At 37.6% G+C, this 17,446-nt stretch overlaps 1 protein-coding gene across 3 annotated transcripts in view; it reads left to right on the top strand.

The window, feature by feature from the left end:
• Crebrf (CREB3 regulatory factor) overlaps nt 1–11,898 on the top strand; it is a 61,421-nt gene extending 49,523 nt beyond the window's left edge. For all 3 annotated transcript variants that reach the window (XM_087194829.1, XM_004836371.4, XM_021239476.2), the window contains one exon: nt 6,315–11,898. In XM_087194829.1, the coding sequence (XP_087050955.1) occupies nt 6,315–6,430 (116 nt within the window). In that variant the 3' untranslated portion in view covers nt 6,431–11,898. The remainder of the gene's footprint in view (nt 1–6,314) is intronic.
• Nucleotides 11,899–17,446: the final 5,548 nt, after the last annotated feature.

Here is a 17,446-nt window from a genome sequence, read left to right as displayed (position 1 = left end):
GTTCGATCCCCGGTACCAAAAAAAACAAACATTTAAAAGTTATGTAGGAGTAGAAAAGACCTGGAAAAGTAAAAAGAAAAAAAATAACAGTGTTGGAAGACATTTATTACCTAGTTTTAAGACTTCTTCTAAAGCTACAGTAATCAAGGCAATGTTGGCATAAGGAAAGATACAGATCAATGGAATAATAGAGAATCTAGAAATAGAACCACATATATATGGTTCACTGATTTGTGAAAGATTATTTAACATTAACATTTTATAGAACATAAACTCAAGGGCAGAGGAAAAGATAATGTTTTCAACAAATGGCACTAGAACACCTGGCATCCATATGTAAAAGATTAACCTCAGCCCTTTATTTCCATACATAAAAATAACTTGAAAGGATCTATGAACCTAAACATGAAAGATTGAAACTATGAAACTTTAAGAAGAAATTATAAAGGAAAATGTTCATGAATTTAGGGTAGACAAGAATTTCCTAGGATACAAAAAACATGATATATAAAAGAAAAAAATTGATAAATGAGATTCCATCAAAATTTAGAACTTTAAAAGACATCGTTAAGAAAATGAGAAGTAGTCCTTAACCAGAACATATTTATAATACATATAGCCTGTGACCAGAATATATAAAGAACTCTCGCAGCTCATTAACAGACAACCCAGTTAAAGAATAGACACAAGAAGATGATAAATAGCTAGTACAGCACATGGAAAGATGTGTAACACTAGAATCAGAAAAATACTAATCAGTACAATAACAAGATTGTATTATACACTCAGGGAGATTAAAGGTTTTAAAAGAAGAAATGTCAGCTTAGGTGTGAACTGGTTAGAAGTTTAATACTGCTAATGTGAATGTAAAATGATAAAATATTTTGGAAAACAATACAGAAATTTCTAGTATTACTGTTAAGAACCAACAGCTCTTAAGTTTTCACTTAAGAGAAATGAAAACACATGTTCACAATAGATTTGTACATACAGGTTGTCCATTATCTGAAATTCTTGGGACCAGAAGTGTTTCAGATTTTGAAATCCATTTGATCTGCAAAGAGGATAACTATTCCTGCTTTTTTTCAGGTTCCTGTCACATGGAGTATTGTTTTCCACCCTTTAACTTTCGGTCTTTGAGTTTCTTCTTAAATTAAGTGTGTTTCTTGTATGCAGCATATTGTTGGATCATGCTTCTTGACCAATTCTGCCAGTCTATTTTTTTTGATTGGTGAATTTGGATCATTAACATTGATAGTTATAACTGATATGTATTGACTTATCATTGTCATGACTTTTTCTTTTTTTGTATTTTCTCCGTTTGCATTTAATTTCATGTCATGCCCGATGGATTCATTCTGCTGGACTTCTGGGGTTGTGATCCTTCTTGTCTTTTCTTAGGATATTGTCTAAAATTTTTTGGAGTGCTGGTTTGGTATTCATGAAGTTCTTCTGGTGCTCTTTGTCATGAAAGTATCTTATTTCTCCATCAATTTTGAAAGATAGTTTTGCAGGGTACATCAATCTGGGTTGGAGGCTGTTTTCCTTTAGGGCTTGAAATACATCTCTCCAAGCTCTTGCCCTGAGGCTTTGTGTTGAGAAGTCTGCTGTGATTCTGATGGACTTTCCTTTGTATGTGATTTGTTTCTTTTCTCTAACTGCTTGTAGAATTTTGTTCTTCTGTTGGGTTTCTGGAATCTTAACTATTATATACCTATGTGTAGATTTCTTTTGGTCATGGCTAGTTGGAGTTCTGTATGCCTCCCTTATCTGTATGTCAAGTTCGGGGCTGGAGATTTAGCTCAATGGTCCTGCTGCCTGCCTCTCAAGCGCAAAGTCCTGAGTCTGATCCCCAGTACCTGCCCCCCCCCCCAATAAAGGCTCGGGACTGTATGTCAAGTTCTTTTCCCCTGCTTGGGAAGTTTTCTGCCATCATTTCTGTGAACAGTTTTTTTATGTTGTCTGCACTCTCTCCTGTTTCTTCATTGACTCCCATCAGTCTTATGTTATTCTTCTTTGCATTGTCTAGCAGCTGCTGGACTGATTTCTCATGGTCCCTTACTATTTTAAAGAAATTTTTCTTTTCCTGGTCACTAATCACAATCTTATCTTCTGTATCTGAAATTCTGTCCTCACATTGGCTCATTCTGCATAAACTTTCAGTGGAGTTTTCAGTCTTCTGGAAATCTGTTTACATCTGTTTTATGGATTCCATTTGTTTCCTGTGTTGGGATTCCATCATGTTCCTCAGCTCCTCTATTTTTTTTTCTTTGTCATACCAGGGATCAAACTCAGGTCCTTGCACTTGCAAGGCAGGTAGCAGAACCACTGAGCCAAATCCTTGGCCCTTCTCTATTTTTTTATCTGTGTCCACTCTAGATTTATTAATCATGTCTTGCACTATGGGCACAATCTCTGCTGTTATCTGAGAAATTATTTTTTATTTCATTTTTTCCAGATCCTCTTGTGCCAGTTCAGGGAGTCCAGGTGGTTGAGTATCAGATTGTTCCATCTTGTTTCCCTTTGGGGTTGTCTTAGGTGATCTGGAAGTCTGGTTTTGAGGCTTGTTTACATGTCTTCTCATTTCAGCAGATGCAGCTTGCTGTGCCTTTGTTGAGGCAACTTTTTGCTCACCCAGTGATCTTCAATTTTCAGCAAACCACAGAGCTGCCTCTTCTCTATTGCTCACCAGTATACTAATTCCTGGGTTCAGAAAGGTGGCCTTCTGGATCCCTGAGCTGACCTGTTGTCTGGGTAGGCTTCTGGCTGGGGCCTGTGCACACTTGGGATGATATCTAGGTGTGTCGCTGGCTAGAACCCCTATGTAGCTGTTTGGGAGGGTCTTTCGCTGAGGGCTATGCACCCCAGTTCCTGTTGTGTAACCAAGCTTTTGGCTAGGGTCTCGCGCACTTACTGATGGTATTGGGGCAAACCTCTGGCTGTTGCTTGTGCACCTGTGCAGCTCTTTTCCAGGCAGGCGCTTGGCTTGGACTGGTGTGACCCAGCCTCTGGGGTCGGGGTGGAGCCCTGGCTGGGATCTGCTTGCAGCTGTACTGCTCTGGTCCACATCTCTGCTACCCCAACTAAGGTGGTCTGGTGTGCCTTTATTGCAAAGATTTTCTTCACTTTTCTGGTGGGCTTTTATTTTCATCAAGGGGCCTCAGAGAAGCCCTCTTTTTGTTCACTTCTACTCTATCTTCTTAAGCTCAGAGCAATGTCCTTTATGACCCCTGCAACTCTGCAGTGTGGATCTAGGTAATGGCTTGGCACAGTGGGGGTAAGGGGGCTGGCGCCCACGTGGCTCACCTCGGTACTCTCTGGTATGATTCTTTTAATTGTTTCAGAAGATAGCAAGAGGGGGAATAGTTAGGTCAAATGGAACCTCTAGTTTTAGTTTTTTGAGGAATCTCCACACTGATTTCCACAGTGGTTGCCAGTCTACACACCCACCAACAGTGGAGAAGCATTCCTTTTCTCCCCTGTACCCCCTGCAGCGTTTGTTAGTGGTTGATTTCTTGGTAGTAGTCATTCTTTCTGGAGTGAGGTGGAATCTCAGCATTGTTTTAATTTACGTGTCTCAAATGACCAGTGATGTTAAACTTTTTTTCATATATTTATTTGCTATTTCTACTGCATCTGAGAAGTGTCTATTCATTTCAGATGCCCATTTTTGGATTGGGTCTTTAAATTTGGGGGTGGGGTCTGATTTTTTTTTTTTTTTTAGTTCTTTATATATTCTACATAGTAGTCCTTTGAGGAATAGCTGGCAAAATTTTTTTTCCCACATTGTGGGTTGTCTCTCCACTCTCTTGGCAGTTTCTCTTGTTATGCAAAAGCTTTTTATTTTTATTTTTAAAATTTATTTACTTTGGTACTGGGGATCAAACTCAGGACTTTGAGCTTGAGAGGCAGGTGGTGGAACCACTGAGCTAAATCCCCAGCCCCAAAGCTTTTTAATAAGATGAGATCCCAGTTGTTGATATTTTGTGATATTTCCTGTGCTATTGGGGTTTTGTTCATAAAGTCTTTGTCTACACCAATGTCTTCCAGCAGACCAGTGTTTCTGTTTTAATCTTTAGATCTTTGATCCATTTCGATTTTAATTTAGTGCCTGACAAAAGACATGGGTCTAGTTTCAGTCTTCAGCATGTAGAAAGCCAGTTTTTCCAGCACCATTTATTAAAGAGGCTATCTGTATTCCAGAGAAGGTGTTTGGCTCCTTTTTCAAAGATAAGATGGCTGAGTATGTCTAGAGTCATTTCTGCATCTTCTAATCTGTTGCATTGATCCTTAGGTCCTGTTTTTTAGCCAGTACCATGCTGTTTTTATCACAGTAACTTTATAGTATAATTTCAAGTCAGGGATTGTGATGCCCCCTGCCTTGCCTTTGTTGCTCAGAATTAATTGCCTTTGCTATTATTCTAGGTCTCTTCTGGTTCCAAATGAGCCAGTTGTTAATATTTTGCTGTGTTTGTTTTTTGTTTTTGTCTACATGTGTATTTGGTGGGGGAATATTTGAAGGTGACTTGTAGACATAATTCTTTATTCCTAGCTATTTTAGCTCATATCTTTTTTTTTTTTTTTTTTTTTTTTTTTTTGGTACCGGGGATTGAACTCGGGACCTTGCCGCTTGCAAAGCAGGCGCCAGAACCACTGAGCTAAATCCCCGGCCCTAGCTCATATCTTTTGAAAACAAAGACATTCTCTTCATTCACAAGATTGGTATTATATCTAAGTATTTGAACATTGGTAAAATACTATATATACTCCGGAGTCTACATTTCCCCAGTTGTATCAGTAATGACTTTTATAACTTTCTTATTTATGATCCACTTCAGGATCAAGCATTGCATTTAATTGTCTCTCTTTTGTCTCCTTTCGTCTACATCAGTTTTTGGGTTTTTGTTTTCCCCTTAATTAAAAATCCAGGTGGTCAGGCATGGGTGGTGCATGCTTGTAATTCCAGCACTCAGGAGGCTGAAGCAGGAGAACTGGCATGAGATCATGGCCAGCCTGGACTACATAGTGAGTTCAAGGCCAGCCTAAATTACATAGAGAGATCCTGTCTCAAAAAAGGGGTGGGGGTGGGGGGCACGGGGATTTAGCTCAGTGGTTCTGCCGCCTGCCTCAAAAGTACAAGGTCCTGAGTTTGATCCCTGGTACCAAAAAAAAAAAAAAAACCCAGGTGATCTTCCAAAATGTTCCACCATTGGATTTATCTTATTTCCTCATGACAAGATGCAATTAAAATTTTTAGGAAGAATTCTTAATATATCTTCTTTATTCTGTTAGTCAATAGGGACATAATATCAGTTTGTCCCATTGACCATATGGTTAAGGTAGTATCAGTATTTTTTATAGCATCTTTATTTCATTCTATGAGCAGTGACTAAGTGAATGTATTTCTATTTGTACATTCTTTTTTTCTTAACACTTTAAAAAAAAATAAACATGTATATGTTTTTGTTTTTTGAGACAGGGTCCCCCTATATATTCCAGGCTGCCTCAGACTCACTGTGATCCTCTGCCTCTGCCTCCTGAGCGTGGGGTTACAGATGTGCACCACTACATCCGGCTGTAAACCTATATCTTTATTTGATTTATTGACTACTTTTGGGCTTTCTGTAGAAGATGAGGAAGATGAGAAAATCACCATATTTTTTTTTCTTCTTTTTTGGTACCGGGGATTGAACTCTGGACCTTGCACTTTCAAGGCAGGCAGCGGAACCACTGAGCTAAATCCCAGGCCCACCATATTTTTAAAAAAGAAAAAATCATCATACTTATGCTCCTCCTACCTTTTCTCCCTCTTCTACCTTTTCTTACTCATTTTTCTTCAAAATGAACAAGGAACATAAATTGTATTCAATAATTTTAAAAATTGACTAAATATGTCCTTTGAATATGTAGTTTCAGCTATGTGGGTGAACCAGCCCCCTGTCTCCCATGGAACATGTGAGGTTAAAGCAGTTGGAGGAGACTGGCTGAGAGAACAGGGAAAAACAATTTGTAGCCTTAGAAAGTGGTACCTCTAGCTATGGGTTTATTACTTGTCATCTATCCCATTTTAAATGTTGATTAACATCTTTTATGTTTATCTTGGTTTGATTTGACTCCTCTTATTTTAAAATTGTAGACATGAATCTGATGGGGCAGAATGATTTTCTGGGCTGCAGTAGCAAGAAACAGAGCACTCTTTTGGACACATATTGAGCTGAGGGCCACACCTAACCCTTAAATATTTTGTATTCCTTTCCTTCCCTCTTAAACGATCTCCATTTCTGTGTCTTAAGTGTGCCTTTTATTCCCTTCAGGTCTCCCAGTTGCTGGGCAAACTTCAGAATTTGTTAACCAAGTGTTAGAGAAGACTGCAGAAGGCAATCCCACTGGAGGCCTTGTAGGACTAAGGATACCAACATCGAAAGTGTAATGTGTAATCAGCTTCATTGGTCCACTGGTCAGAAATGTCTTTCGTCACGTTCCCCATTGTAAATTTTCATTCTGTTTTGCATGTCAGTTAGCATTATGTAAACATTTACAATTAGGTTACATTGTTTTAAGAACTTATAGTGTAAGTGAAGCATGATCCAAACTACTTGATTATTGCATTTTCAGAGCATAAACCGTGGTTAAATCTGCTGCTGGCATTAGAATTCAAATTCATACATTAAGTAAATGTTTAGGTACAGATTGCACAAATATGTTATTGGAAACATTTTGGAGGAGTGAATATATTAGTTAATGCCAGTATCACGGCAGGTTTATGCTCTGAACCACACAAAAATATTGAGGAAGCATTTTTTTAAAAACAATTTAGATTGTTTTTAGAATTACTGCTTTTTGTTCTAATTTTCCACAACCATTAATCTCACTTGTACATGGCACACTCAACAGGCCTGTATGCCATGTTAGATATTCATTTTCAGAGCTTAATATGATATATATAAATATATTATTTTTTTATATATATATATATATATATATATATATATATAAATGTCTGTGCAAGTAAGAAAAAAAAGCATATTCTTTGTGCCTTGTATTTTGGGGAATCTATAAAACTGGTAATATTTTGTATGATGAAAACCCTAATAAGGAAAAACAAGATATATAGATGGAAAATTACGGGGTTTAAATGTTTTTTTTTCCAACTCTTTTTCAAATTTTTGAATGTATATAGGACTATGTTGAAATGTAGATATATGCCACAGAGTCTGTGTATTGTATAAAAAACAAAACAAAAAACAAACAAAAAAAAAGATGGCTCTAGAAAACTCATATTTCGGTACTTGACCGGAAGAAGACAAATACTTGCACATTATTGTGATTGTTTTATTTTTTGTACCAAAGACAAATGCAACTGATATGGCAAACTGCCAGTCTAAGTAAAGTTTTGCACAGCTTACATGATACTGTATGAATGTATGAAAAAAAGAAAAAATTAAAAGGTCAGGGTTAGGGATCTTACTGAACTGTGAATTTTATTTCTGTTTGGGTCCAATTATCTACAGAAGGAGCATCCATACATACAAATATTATTTTGCTGTTCCTCTAGTTCGCTTCCATAGTAGATAAGCTGGTGGCCATTTAGATGTCTGTTAAGTCTTTTATTTCTGCACTTATTGTAGGAAATTTTAATATATTTCATTTTAGTAAGCTATTGATAAAATAATTTTTGACTTTGAAAATTAAAAGTTTTATTTAGCTTACTGTAGTATACTTCCACCAAACAACCAAAATACAGATTATTTTTATTGTATTATATATATATATTGTAAAAAAAGAGAAAAGCTAAAATATCTAATTCTTTAATTGCCACTTTTCCAATTGATGTATTATTGTGCATGTAATATTTTCGAAGATCAACACAGCTGAAAACAAAAAAAAATTTATAGATTTTTTATATTTTTGTACAGGTATTTTCGAACTAGCTTCTTTAAACTTACATGTGACTTTATTCTTCTATAGTTTCTAGAATTGAGAAACATTAACACATTTAGTTTTTAGGTGCTCTTTTTTGCTTACATAAAACAGCTTCATTAGTCAGTGTTTAAACTGTTCAAGCTTTACCTCTTGATAAGAAATTTCTTATGTCAAGGCAGCATTATAAACCTTCCCCACAGATCTTTCCACTCTGTTTTATTCTCAAATCTTGTGTTTTAAACTCTCAGAAAACTCAAGAAAAAACAAATGTATCTAGCAAAAACCAAAAACAAACCAAAAATTTCAGATATAGCTGCTGGGAAAATAACTTTCTCATTACCCACTGTAAAATTTATTCTATAATTATACTTTGTCTATATAGTATGTTTCCTTTACTTTCTTCCTCTTCCCTTTAAGCTACAGCATACGAAGCTGTAGCACTTGAATGTTTGATTCCAGAACACACATAACAACCCAGCATTGTTGCTTATTTGCTTGTTTGACATCATGAAACATCAGAAACTTAAAAGGATTGTCTTAACACCTTCACTGACCTGTGATGCACAAGATTTTCCTATGTGTTTGGTGGAAATGTACCTGATTAGTACATTCATGCTAGCAGATGATAAGCTCAAATCTAATGTTAATAGAATGCAAGTTCATCATTTCAAGTTTTTCCTTTTTAGGTGGGAGAAGGCAAAGCACAGGTTTGCAACTTGGATGTATATGAAGTCTTGACATTGTATGGTAAATTGAAGTGTTCTGAAATATGGCAGTTTTGCAGTCAGGTGAAAATTGCTTTGTGATAGAGATTTAGCTGGTAAGGTTTATAAGATTGCCCCTTTCTAGCTGCCCTGTTAGGAATTCTGGTTTTTGATACTTTTTTCCTGTCTGCAAACCAGAATTTGATTTTTTTGGTCTTGCATTTCAAAAAAAGACTGAATCTCTGTTTAGTAGATTCCATATCCTTGCATTTCAGTGTTTTATATGTACTACTTAAGTTAAATAGTTAAAAGCTTTTAAATAGTTGAGCTTTTTAATGTTGACACTTTATTTTGTACCTATTTATATATATATATGTATATCTTAGAACAGCACTTTGTTAAAAAAAATGCATTTTATATGATTCCTGCCATTTGCTGCTAAATCTGGGCTGGTCAGAATGCTGCAGCGATACTTGATCTAAATAAAAACCTGGCAGTAAAATGTAGAGTGAAAGTTAAATCCTCTTGCTGTTTTAACTTTATCACAAAGATGACATAGGCAAGCTGTGCAGCTTTACATTTTAACCAGGGGACTCTGTGGCATTTAAAACCGTCTAGAAATGGTTGTACTTTAATGCCAGTAATAATCTGCTTCCTCTATTGTCATTAAAATATATACGTTTAGTGTATCACACAAACAATCTTATAAGGTAATCTACAAACCCCAACAGTTGTACATGTTCTGTTTTTGAAAATTGTGGCATGTATTTTTGGGTGAAGATCATTAGAGAAAAGCTTTCTAAAGTTTTCTGTGTTCATACATGGTATACAGATAGCTCATTATAATGAAGTCCAGAATCTTAAGTGAAGGCATTGTGAATTCACCTCAAATAAACCTGTTGTTCCAAAAGCAATGACAAACTTTGACTCAACTACAGCTATGATTTTAAGAGGAAAAAAAAATACTTTCTTCCTAGTTTGAGATACACTGGATTCTTTATAGAGTTTGTCTCCCTGTGAAAGCATGCTGTCTAATTGCTCTTGTTAAGATCTTGTCTGAATTTTGAATTGGGTGCCACACTTTTTTCAGTCAATATGGTTGCTTGTTCTACTCTACCATGTATGATTCCTGTCCTTTTCTATATCCTTCATGACAGATTATGATGTGGCTTTATATTGTGCCTTACTTGTACATTTAAAACTAAATGTCGTCATTCCCTTCCATTTCCTAAATGTTTAACTGATCTTTTTGGTAAGAGAATCAGAGCTGTTACAAAAGCATCATGAAGGATTTCAGATGGGTATGGTTTCATATTCCCTCTCCTTATAGTTATTTTGTATTTGTATGAAAGACCAGTTTTGAATGGTCTTTGAATATGAGGGGGAAAAGATTAGCAGTAATTTCACTACATGCATCCCTTTCACTTTCATGAATTTGTCATATATCTTCTTTCTAATGCTTGACTTTATTTGCTTTCTAGCAAGTCTGCATTTCGAGAAAGATGTGTTCAGTTAATCTGCTTGAAATTGACTTATTTCATTTCCCAGAACTTTTTAGAGAGAAGAGTACCCATTTTGTTTGTTTTATACAACAGATGACAAGTCTCTTTAAAAGAAACAGAAGTACAATACTTTTGAAATACGATGCTGTTAGTTTGGATTTCTTTTTTATATATAATATTCATACAATTATCTGATGTTTGCCTTCATTAATAAAGCTGTTAGTTTATTCACCAAAATGTCAAGAATGGATGTGCTTTTCTTTATTCCACACATTTAAAATTCAGTTGCTAAGATTTAGTTAACTTTTTAAGAAATGAATTCAAGTTGCCTTCAACAGGAATTAATAAAAACTTATGTTCCCTCCTTTATATAGTCTTCCTAAAATTCTGTTCAAGTATGTTCTAGTTAATTATGTAACAGAATGTTAGCATCTCTCCAAATCTTGAAACTTGAATTTTGAGAATGCATTGAATTACGCTTTCAGTGTTAAAATAAAAGGTTTCAATTATTCTTCTAGTGAAGTCTATTGTGGAATACCACTTCCCATGGAACTGAGGCCATTTCCACACCTTTGCACAGAACTGCAGTCTTGTTCTTCCCTTGGATCATGACAAATAAGTCTCACACAGTGCCGTAATACTTGTGGATTCTTTTGTAATCTTTGTAATCTTAATAAGGGCATTATGAGAAGATGACTCCATGTTTTTTAATATTTCAAACACATTGGGATGTAACAGTGAATGTCAACTGTAGGAATGGTTGTTTCGTTTTAAGGAATAAGCATGTTGGGGAAAGGTAATGACAGTGTACTACTGAAAGTTATACATTTCCATAGGCAAGTGGGATTATGTGTTGAAGCATAGTCCTCCTGCTTAGTAAACTGATTGAAATTATAGAAATGACACCTAGGAACTGAACTATGCCAAATTGCCATTTTTGTTTAGAAAAGAAAGATTTGGAGGTGGCAGTAAGGAAATAGAACCTTATAGCCACTTCCAAATAGTATTTTGGAATTGAAGGTTTGGTGACAAGTGAAGAACATCAGAGTTGGGTATTTCAGTGTGCCAAGTTCAGGTGAACTAGGTTTGCCTCTTTCATAACAATGTAAACACAATGGTGTAGTTAACTCAATTTTGGGTGGATGGAAGCAAGACTGATTACTGTGTCTTGCCCTTCACCCTTTGTTTTTTTCAGAACCAAATAACATAAATGTGTATGTGTGTACTGTATCTGCCTTTCCACCACATTTTTATGACATTGTATTCCATTACCTGCTTTTTTACCTTCTTTCTCTGCGGTTTGTCCTGTAGCTTAGCATTTGTGGTTAACACTGACACTGGGGCTGCCAGCACAGAAGTAACAGAAGAACAGAAGGGCAAGAATTTGAAGTATTTGTTTCTACAGTGTGGCAACCTCTTTTGCATAGTTGCTTAGGATCCTGTTTGTAATGCTATCATAAATATTCTGTGGTTTTGTTTCTTTTTCCTCCCTCCAAACTGGAGCTATGGCACTTTTTATTGGATTCAGTCTTGTCTTTTGTCCAGAAAGAATTTTATCTTGTTGATGCATGAGCTGTTTAAAATTATCCTATTCAATGTTGGTTAATAGTTGTGCAGTTTTCATTTCAGAAGAAAAGGCAATGCAAAGATTGCCTTTGTTTTCTGTCACCTTCCAGCCCCTCAGCACTTCTAGTCAGATACAGATTCATCTGTGTATGCAACATCCTTTGTAATTTAAAATAAAAAAGATGAAAAGGTTTTGAATTGTTTGCCTTGTGTTTTCATCCTTTTCCCTACTGCCTTTCTCTTGGCCTATGATTATACCTCAAGACAAACTGTTCCAGAGAAGTCTCCAACTAGAGAGCAGTGGACTCCCAATCCATCTGCCTTTTAGTATACAAAGAGCTAATTTTTTTTTTTCTTGTGGTACTGGAGATGCAACTCAAGACCTTGCACTTTCGAGGCAGGCATGGCACCACTAAGCTAAATCCCTGGCCCAAGAGCTAATATTTTTGATACATTAGGCTGATATTTTCAGTATTGGCGTGAAAGCTAGCAGTGATGTAGAGTTATTTATTGATATAACCATTTTCATTCTTCATAGTTTAAAGCATAATTTATATTTTACATTTTTTATTCTTTGGGCAAATAATTCCTTCAAGTAAAATAAAATAGATGGTGGGCTGGGTGATTCCGCCACCTGCCGCGCAAGCGCAAGTTCCCAAGTTCAATCCCTGGTACCAAAAACAACAACAACAACAACAAAATAGATGGTGGGCTGGGGATTTAGCTCAGTGGCACAGTGTCTGCCTCGCAAGCGCAAGGTCCTGAGTTTGGTCCTCAGTACTGGAAAAAAAAAAGAATTGGGGTCTCTCCTGACTTACAGATTGGAGTATGTTTTTGTGTGTTCAGTCATTCTCATTAAGTCTCCAGGTTAAGTCAGGTGTGTACATAGAACCTTAAGCCAGGTGGGCCTAAGGAAGGCCTCCACAGGAGTATGTGTTTCTTCAGCCAACAAACATTTGTTGAGCACCTACTTGGCCAGGACTTGTGCTAGATATGGGCTTTAGAAGGATTGAAGGGACCTCTAATAATGGACAGGTACCATGTTTCCAGGATTGCAAAACAATACAAGAGCTTTTACAGGTAGAGGGCCCTCGGTACCACATCCAGTGGAGCGTGTTGATTGACAGACTTGTGTTCTTGACTGCCTAGACCAGTGGTGGCGAACCTATGGCACACATGCCACAGTGGGCTTGCAGAGCCCTCTCTGTTGTCATATCGCCCTAGTATAGCCCCAGAAGTCAAGCATTTAGGTTTAATTGCAGAGTTGACACTGTGGAATAAAGAAGTGGGTTTTGGAGGGCTGGGGATAAAGCTCAGTGGTGCCACACCTGCCTGGCAAGCATAAGGTCCTGAGTTTGATTCCCGGTACTGAAAAATTAAAAGATAAAAAATAAGTGGAGGGCTGAGGATTTAGTTCAGTGGTTTCATCCTCTGCCTTGCAAGCATGAGGTCCCAAGTTTGATCCCCAGTTCCAAAAAAAAAAAAAATTAGGTTTTGGGTTGTCGTTTGGACGCTCAGTCTCTGAAAGGTTCGCCATCACTGGTCTAGACCCTTTGGTTCATTTGGGTATCTTTTGAGGTCTTGCTTCACGATTCATCTCAGGCCCACTCTTCACAGGAGCCTCAGTTATGGCACTGGGAACTTAAAGGAGCTGGGTGAGTCAGGTCAGTGTTGTCCTTAGAAAACTGAATCTGTGAGTAGCATCCAGTTAGGGGAGTCATTTGGTTGTCCCTCCTCAATGACTGATTTTGGAACCAGGGGAGTTCTTTAGCCATAGTGCAGTGGAGAGTTTGAAGGAAAGAAAAACATTAGTTGGGAAATGCTTTCACATCCCAGCTAAAAGTTTCAGAATAGGAAGGTATTAAATGTCCTAAAGGGTGGGGGTGGCATTCTTTAAGCCCTTGCTAGCTGCTTTCCTGTTAGGGAACCCAGCTGCTGCTGTCAAGGGCCAGTGAGGTTGGTGTCATGTCCATTAGACAAATCAACACGACTCAGATGAGGGGATTAACCCCAGACCCATCTTTTGAATACCAAGCTCCAGTACATGCCCCAAGTCGTCTTGCTGTACTCGGGACCATTCACACTCCTCTGATGGACTAGGTGAAGTCAGACAATATTTGTAAGGATGTTTGTGTATGAGGGAAATAATAGGCTTAGGATCTGAAACCTAAAAAGAACTAAAGCCAAAACTTGGCAGATGTAGTAACCAAAAACTAGTCTGATAAAGTGTGAAGGTGATAACGGAGCAAAACAGGGTTGGAAGTAATCGAAGTTGGGTGTGTGTGTCACCAGATTTGTACACCTGTCCCTCAGAGATGGTCTCGAAAGGGTATATGATTGCTTCTTGTTGGAAGTGTGGTGGAGAGACTAGAAAAGGGGAGCTAAAAGGGAATGGAATATGAAAAACAAGTCTTTGTAAATAGGGGTGGAGGGGTTGAAGGGAGGTCAGGAGAATGGGGAAAAAATAAACCGAGAGATTATGTAAGGGTGCAAATTTCTAATGATGAGTGTCATTATATTGTATACCTAAGATGTACCAGTAAAATTTTAAAAAATTATGAACATTCAAGAAAAAGGGGAGCTATGTTTTCTCCTTTAACTGCTGGAAAGAGATGCAACTAGGGACTGTTGATTGCATAGGAACCAACAAGAAGTGTGATGGGAGAAGGTTTGAAGACATGCAGCAGATCTGCCCAGTGCTGGCTTTGGGATTCCTCCTTTGTTCAAAACACTGGAGTCACTTGAATGTTGACTTGTTTCTTTAAAAGTTTTAAATCTTAAAACATTGCCAGAAATAACTAAAAAATGCATTAAGTCTAAATAAAACAAATACTGTGAAGGCTACAGAAGAAAATTTGAACAGATGGAAAAATATACCAACTCTTTGAACAGATGCAGGTCAACTTGAAGCTACTAGTTTGCAGTTATATTAACAATTGTAATGTCATCATAATACAACCAACAGGCTTTATAAAACACTGAAGTTGGGCCAGGGATTTAGCTCAGTGGTTTCGCCGCCTGGTACACAAGCGCAAAGACCCGAGTTCGATCCCCGGTACCAAAAAAAAAAAAATTTAAATTTAAATTTAAAAAAAACCACAAGTTTATGTGAGGGAAAAATAATAGCTGGAAGATAAGGGACCAGGGATAAATGGTGTGTTTAATCCCAGCAAATACTAAAACTAATTATAGAACTAAAAGTGTCATTTTGGTAACATGAATTGACAGGCCAGTAAAGCAGAGTGGAAAGTCTGGAAATTGACTCAAATATAAATATATATATATGACAATTTAGTATGATAAATGTGTCACCCAGAACCAGTGAGGAAAAAAAAGATGGGCTTTACAGTCAAGAGTGTTGGAATTACTTGGTAACCTTTGAGAAAATGTAAAGTCCCTATACCTCACACCATCAGCCAATATATATTTTTAGTGCATTAAAATCTAAATGTAAGAGAAAAACTAAAAACACCAGGAGGAAATGTGGGCAATTTCTTTAAATCCATGGGGGATGTGGAAAGTCTTCCTAACTTGAACCCCAGATCCAGGAGTCACAAGTGAAAGTTGATCAAGTTTATGTAAAACAAAATTTTAAAAGTCTTTAAGGGGGCTGGGGATTTAGCTCAGTGGTTCTGCCACCTGCCCCTCAAGTGCAAGGTCCCAAATTTGATCCCTGGTACCAAAACAAAACAAAAAATAAAAAGTCTTTAAGATTAAGGTCCCAAAACACCATAAGCCAAGTTGAAATTCTATAGACCAAACACACAAAAAAATTTTAAAGGAAAGAAAAAAAAGCTTTGCAGCTCAACTCTAAGGGCTAATACATAAAGAACTCCTGGAAACTAATATGACAAAGACCGATGGCCCAGTAGAAAAATAAGCTAAGTGAATGCAGATAGTTCTGAAATACAGGAAGAATTCTTAACCTCATTCATGAGAAATACAAAAATAAGACTTTTTTAAACAAGCTGGTTAGTAAAAATCTCAGTGTTAACACATCACGTTGGCAGTGCTGTGGGAAGCAGGCATTTGTACCAGTCCAGTAGTGGGAATGTAAACTGCGAAGACTTCTCTGAAGAGCAATTTGATAGTATGTGTCAGAATTTTAAAATGAACATATTCTTGAACTGGCCACTCCATTTTTTCTGGACAAGTTACTGTTCCTCTCCTGTACTAACCCCATAGTGTTGTGAGAGTTGAGGGAGATGAAACGCAGAAAGCACTTGGTACAAGTTCAGGGAACTTGGGAGGGAGGTTCTCCCAGACTGTTGGCTAGTAATACAGTAAGGAACAGCCATGGGGTTCTTACACTGCCATCTTGTCACACTGCGATTGATAACTTCTCATGTATTATTTAATTCTCCAACCAACCCCATGAAATAGGTACTGCTGATTATCGATCACCAGTTAGCCTCTGAGGAGACAGACACAACAATGGGAAGGGGGGTTGTAGAACAGAATTCAAGCCTAAACAGATGTCCATGCCTGCAGTGAGGTGAGAGTGTGTTGAGTGCTGTAGGAACATGGGTAAGTGCATACGTTGGTAGTATCACACTACCCAAGGGGCCATATATATATATTTTTTTTCTTTCTCTCTTTTCTTCTCTTTTTTTGGTGGTATAGAGATGGAGGAACCCAGGACCTTACTTGTAAGCGCTATACCTCTTAGCTACCCCATCTCCTGGAACGCATGGGGCCTTACTGGTTTTTGAGGGAAGAAGTGGCTTTCAGACAAGGCTCTCCTACTTTCAAGTTCAGTAATCATGGGCCAGTGTTGTTTGTTTTGTTTTAATCCACTTTCAATCCATCTCCTGATGTATACTGAGGTATTACCAACTTTAAGAGTGGTTGTGAAGATTAAAAGAAATGAACACAGCAAAGCGCTCAGGTCCTCACAATCTGTGCTTGCTGAGGTGAAATGAACCAAAGTAGAAAGGGCTTGAGGTGTAGTGTAGTGCAAGAGCACTTCCTAGCATATACCAGTCCCCAGGTTCGATCCCAAACACCACCACCACCAAAAAAAGAAAACTTGGATGGGTTGGAGCAAGTTGGGGGAAGCATTCTATGAAGAGGGAACACCATATTCCAAGGCTACAGAACCATAAAGAGCCTAAAGAATCCAGGAAGGGGAGTGTGAGGCCAGGGGGCGGTTGATGGAGGGGGTGGTGGCAGATGTCCTTGAGGATCCGCTAAGAAGCTTGAACTATTTAATAATAAAGATAAAATGAAGAGAGCCACCATTTGTTCAAGGTTTGCTATCTAATCCAATTGTGCTGGGCGTGGTGGTACACGCCTGTAATCCTAGCTAGCACTTGGGTGGTGAGGTAGGAGGAGGATGGACGGAGGTTTGAGGCCTGCCTAGGCTACACAGTGAGTTCAAGTCCAGCCTGAGCTACATAACTTATCAGTTCTGTGTTTAGAAAGATCCCCTGCACCATGCGATGTATGGATTCAAAGATGCGCTGGTGAGCTGCTTTGAATTTCAGATAGATTTTTTAAATGATTATAATTTTTCTTTTACTTCACAATTCATACTGCAGAAAATGATAAATACAAGAAAAAAACATAAAAGACTAATTGTATCTTCCAGAGACATCCCAGTTGATACTTTTCGGGTCTTTTTTCTCTGCAAAAAACATAGAATGGCTGATAGGTGGAAGATGGAAAGCGGCTACAATTAAGCGTTCCTGATATTCTCTTTTCCTCTCCGTTTTATTAGGATCAAACCCAAAGGAGAGGCCAGTTTCTCAC

The sequence above is a fragment of the Heterocephalus glaber genome, unplaced genomic scaffold, assembly GCF_053883595.1.
Source record: "Heterocephalus glaber isolate CG9 unplaced genomic scaffold, H.glaber_assembly_v1.0 deba00001606, whole genome shotgun sequence".
In the NCBI taxonomy this organism is placed as follows: Eukaryota; Metazoa; Chordata; class Mammalia; order Rodentia; family Bathyergidae; genus Heterocephalus; species Heterocephalus glaber.
Note: the sequence above shows the minus strand (reverse complement) of the source record. Positions and strands in the feature narration are given on the sequence as shown.